At 43.2% G+C, this 5260-nt stretch overlaps 1 protein-coding gene across 3 annotated transcripts in view; it reads right to left on the bottom strand.

Moving 5' to 3' along the window:
- Positions 1 to 3639, bottom strand: part of lmnl3 (lamin L3) — a 7406-nt gene extending 3767 nt beyond the window's left edge. For 2 of the 3 annotated variants that reach the window (XM_031846830.1, XM_031846832.1), the window contains exons 1-5: positions 2904 to 3639; positions 2330 to 2486; positions 1353 to 1478; positions 1015 to 1185; positions 773 to 898 (exon numbers count right to left, since the gene is read on the bottom strand). In XM_031846830.1, coding sequence (XP_031702690.1) covers positions 773 to 898; positions 1015 to 1185; positions 1353 to 1478; positions 2330 to 2486; positions 2904 to 3310 — 987 coding nt within the window. In that variant the 5' untranslated portion in view covers positions 3311 to 3639. Of the gene's footprint in view, positions 1 to 772; positions 899 to 1014; positions 1186 to 1352; positions 1479 to 2329; positions 2487 to 2790; positions 2877 to 2903 lie in introns of those variants that run through there. The other variant, XM_031846833.1, reaches the window with a different exon arrangement.
- Between the last annotated feature and the right edge of the window lie 1621 nt (positions 3640 to 5260).

The following is a 5260-nucleotide window of genomic DNA, read 5'->3' as shown; positions in this document are numbered from 1 at the left end:
CACACACACACACACACACACACACACACACACACACACACACACACCTCGATCGTGGGTTCAAGCTCGCTCTTAAACTTGCTTAACTGTTGCCGATACATTTATCAGCTGTAATGGACACTCCTATTGTACTTGGTGATATATGCCCAGTATTAGATTATTGCTCTGCAGTGAACACGACTTTATTCATTCATGGTGTATATTCCATAGTGACAGATTCAGCATACTGTACACAGACAAACTGTACACAGCTATCGGAGGAGTAACCATGGTGACTGTCACTCCATGTCCTCATCAGTCCTAATGCCATAGAAAACATAAGTAAATAAATTGTGTTGACATATCAAACTTTATAAAAAAAAAAACTGATATTCAGGGTGGTGGATACCACTGATGGTCACGATCATTTTGGAAGCAATCAGTGCGATTGCTGTAAACGTAAATACTGCGCTGTGTAGAGGGCGGGACGTGAGGCTGAACCAGCTACTATTTTTTGACATACGTGCATTTCCTCCTTTGAACGTACGCAAACATTTAGTGGGGATCCTATGTGCCGTTTTATAAATTAGACCCCAGATCAGTTTTCAGAAGTTTTATCAATGCCAGAATATAACCTTTAAAGTTTCATTTGGTCGAGTCCCTTTAGAAAACCTCTTATTTTAAGCGTAGCAGGTGTCTGACAGTCTGCGGGCGGACACACACACACACACACGCACACACGCACACACGCACACACGCACACACGCACACACGTGTTCATGGCCTCACTCACATCTTTCTGGTACTGCTGGAGCTGGGAGCTGAGGCTCTCCACTCTGAGCTTGGTGCTTTCCAGTTCGTCTTTGGTGGCTGACGCAACACTGTTTTTCTCCAATGCGGCCTGCTGGGCATTCTGTAACTGTAGTGCAGAAAACGTTCAATATCAGAAACTTTGAATAATAAAAAAAAAAAATTTAAAAAGTGCAATAAATATGGAAACTTTTCACGGCATCACCTTAAGCTGTGCGCAAGTACCTTAGAACTGAAGGTCCTGTCGATCTCTTCTTTGTACTGCTGCACCTGAGACTCGTGGTCCTGGCGGAGCTGCTGCATCGTCTCCGCCAGTTTACTGTCAAATTCTCTCCGGCGTCCTGAGTCCAGCTCCACTAGATGACTCTCATGTCGGCTTTGGATCTCAAAGACCTCCTTCAAAACAAATAAAGCACAGCGTTGTGAGAGTGTCAGCTTGAGGCGATGCAGAGAGCAAACTGAATACAGCACGACAGGAATCTGTGCAATTTAAATTGTGTTGAGGTAAATGTTAGTAATTTAGAGTCAAGATTGGCCAGCTTAGGGGCCTCATGTGCTTTTACCTGCTCATTGATGTTCTTCTGGAGTCCCAGCTGTTCCTTCAGGGTCTGCACCTGGTTCTCCAAGTCCACCCTCCTCAGGATCTCAGAGCTCAGCTGGTTCTTGGTGTCTGCCAGAGCACCCTCTACCTGGACACCCCCCATCCCAGACACTCAGTTAAAACATCAGAATAAATGATCTTCATCTCTGGTAAAGTCATGGCTTTTGAGCTTCAAATCAGGTCTCAGGAAAAAATGGGTCACAAACTGACAAATATTTGTAATTATCTTCACAACAGCATGGAGCATGTTGCTGGATAAAGTCGGCATAAATAAGTAAAGGTGACGCTCGGTTTATTTTTTTCCCCCTCGCACTCTCCTTTCACAATGAAAGGCGAGTGCTATTCAAGAGGGGAACAGACATCATCACAAGTCTGGTACGTTTCAATTTCGTGCTTTGTAAAAAAGTTTCCCTTCTGCTTCCAGTCTTTTATGCTAAGCTAGGTTATCCATGTCATGACTCTAGCTCGGACAAGAAGTTAAAGGCTGCGTTCTAGAAGTCAAAGAAATTATGCAGTTTTTTACCAACCACATTTCTTTGACCTCGATGGAAAAGGTCAAAGAAAGAAGTGAAGGACAAGGACGTAGGAAAAGACAACTGTGGTGCTATGAGAACCCAAATGCACGAGGACGCAATGAAGCGTTAAAGGAATCGAGGTGGTCATCTCTTTTCCTCTGTAAAGGAGGATGCAGGGCTGGTCTGACATCACAATATCACGATAATGATATACATCAAGAAATAGCATGTTTTCTGGTGAACCAATCAATTAATAAATAGTCTATATGTTTATTCATTTAGATGACATGCTTATATCTCGATATTTGATTTCACGGTCTTACACCATCAAAATGCCGATAGAATCACAACCAGAACCACAAACATGCACATCATTACATATCCAGTTAGCCGTGTAGTTCACACAGCTAGCTTCAGGTCTTACGTTTTCCAGCTGGCTGCTCTGGTCAGTGAACTCGTCACTGAGTCTCCTGTTCTCAGACAGCAGCTTGGTGAACGCAGCATCCTTGGAGCTCAGAGCGGCCTCAACTTGCCTCCACTGGGCCAGAGCGTTGGCCAGATCACTCTCCTTCTTCTGGTTCCTGAGAGGGAGATCAGCGTGAGAGTTATGAGCATCACAGAGAACAGCTGATCATGTGTAGAGTTAATGCTGCCTTGGTAACTGTCGTACATGCAGGCCCTACCCAACTTCTAGCAAATTCAAACCAAGCTTATATCAAAGATCAATGCTCAGTTCGACACGTGTAAAGTGTGAAAAATAAGTTTATGTCCCATTCTCGAAAAACGCCATAGAGAGCAGCAGGGAGCTATGAACCAGCTATAATATATAAATATGAATGAGACACCTGCAGAGTATTAAAGTGCAAACTACACAGCGGCACTGACATGTTAAACTGTATTCATCTGTGGTCCGCAGGTGCATTCAATAAGCGGAGTCTGGCGTTAGAGCTTCTTCTGCACCTGCGCGGTCGTGTATTGTTGTATCCTAACGTTACAACCTGGCTTGAAGTTTCCGGTACTCCTCGCACAGATTTCCAAGGTCGATCTGCAAACGGGCCCTCTCTCCGGCCAGGCTGTCCAGGGACTTCCTGACGTCGGCCAACTCCTCCTCGTACAGCCTCCGAACGTTGCCCATCTCCCGGCTTTTCGACTCATCTTTTTCTTCCAGCTGAAACAATATGGAGGACCTTTCACTTTCCAGGTCTTGGACCCGGTGAATGTAGTTGGCGAGGCGGTCGTTGAGGTGCCGGAGCTCCTCCTTCTCCTGGATGCGGTACATGCGGGTCGGGCTGGTGCTGGATGCGGGCAGGCCGGTGGCTGCGCTGTGGCGGCTGGCGGAGCGGCTGGCGGAGCGGCTGGAGCGGCCGCTGGAGGCGGTAGCGGGGGTCGAGGTGGCAGAGGCCATGACGGTGGTGGGCTAGAAACGTCAGAGTCCGCAGCTGGTCCAGATAGGGTTCAGGCGCTTCTGTAACTATGGGCCGCAGCGGGGTTACGTTTACGTTACTCCCATACAAACTAACGTCTACATAAGCGGTGGATGCAGAGCTATTTAGGATGCATACAAGTCACATTGAACCTCTCCGGTGATCGCAGCACATGGAAACCCGGCATCTGGCTCTCCCTTCTGCTTAAGTGGCTTCTTTTCCTGCGTTTACGATGTCCACAGCTGAAAGTAATCACATTTGACGAGTTGACGCACTGACAATGTCGCCAAGTGACACTAAACTACGCAATACATTTCCGGGGGAGATTTTCAAAATAATACGGAATTGACGGATTTGTGTGTGTAATATTAACAACTATCAAAGTAACAATTAATATTGTATTTAAGAAGAATGCAAGGTCAATTGTCATTTGCAAAACATCCTTACTGTAATCTACTTAGTCTCTTATTGGAACCTGCATAGTCTCTTATTGTCACCATGGGCTTTATGTCTGCCTTGAGGATGTTTACCATCCTACTACAATCCTCATAAATTTTCTGGTACATTATTTTGCACATACATATCAATTTCTTGAAATCCAGTGGCCATGAAACAGATAACATGTTAAGCTTCCAAAAAGTATAACCTTTATGATAAAATTGCACAGTTTTGGTGATCTAGTTAGTTGCAAATGAAATGATCACTATCACAAATAAATACCAATATAAAATAAATACATCTCCCTTATTATAGAAGATTACCTTTGAAATAAAAAAATAATTATGTTTCACATATAAAGGATACATTGAGTGAGCCTAACCCTGTACAATTCATGTTTCATGAGTAATCGGGTTTGGTACAATATATATTGTTCTGTGAGTGCAAGTTCAAATAGATGAATGTGCAATATGACAAAGTAAACAGTATAACTGAGCGAAGTTCTAAATCTTGGAACATGTAACTTTCTGGTATTGTAAGTGCGAACCACTGAATTTGTGTGGAAGAATCTCAAACGAAATGTTCATTCTTAATCGTTCATTCTTAATGTTTCTTAATGTTTTTTCCTTCATTCTTAATGTTTTTCCTGGGTGACCTTTACTTTGAAGGGAAAACTGGACAGCTTCCGTTATTTTATTTAGCGTAAGTCAGTCTAGCTTGACTTAAGTGAGATTCCTGCAGGACATCAGCTGATAGATGACTCGCCAAAAGCCTGTAGCTGATGTCACTTATCACAAGACTACATCTGTTTTTTCTCAGCTTTTTATGTTAAATATCAACGTGTACACATTACATGTACTACTCTAACCCTAACACATTACATGTACTACTCTAACCCTAAACCTAACACATTACATTTAGCAGCACGGTGTCTGCCAAACTGAAAGGGTTCAGTGAAAACAGGGGATCCCCATCTGGTCGTGTAATATTGTAGCCACATTTTCTGACACGTTTTAAATTTGAAATTAGGTGAAATTTGTGAAGTCCTAATTTTCAAGCAGATAATTGTCCTTATTAATTAATCGTAAATTTCTCTTGAAATGCTGTTGCACATGTCTGGATGAAAGGTGGCGCCAGACCTCCATCACACACATTTTTACTAGTAGGATAATTCAGTTTGTACAATGTGGCATTCATCCATTCATATACAATAAGCTATATGTACTGGCTATCATATTGACTGGATATATGGTTTATACACTACCGTATAATAACTGCGGCATATAAAAGTTTAAAACCATCTTTCAATACGATAGCTTTCCATAGAGCTCAGTTGAGGACCTTGAGGTCATTTGCTGACTGAAGCTTTTTGATGTATTCATTAGTCAAAGTCCAAACCAGTCCCTTCATACACTGCCAGCTTCTATTCTTCACCTCATAATAAAAGCCTCAGGGTGGTGGTGGTGGTGTGTGTGTGTGTGTGTGTGTGTGTG

The sequence above is a fragment of the Anarrhichthys ocellatus genome, unplaced genomic scaffold, assembly GCF_004355925.1.
Source record: "Anarrhichthys ocellatus isolate YVR2014 unplaced genomic scaffold, GSC_Weel_1.0 scaffold6, whole genome shotgun sequence".
Lineage (NCBI taxonomy): Eukaryota > Metazoa > Chordata > Actinopteri > Perciformes > Anarhichadidae > Anarrhichthys > Anarrhichthys ocellatus.
This window is presented reverse-complemented; position numbering and strand designations above follow the sequence as displayed.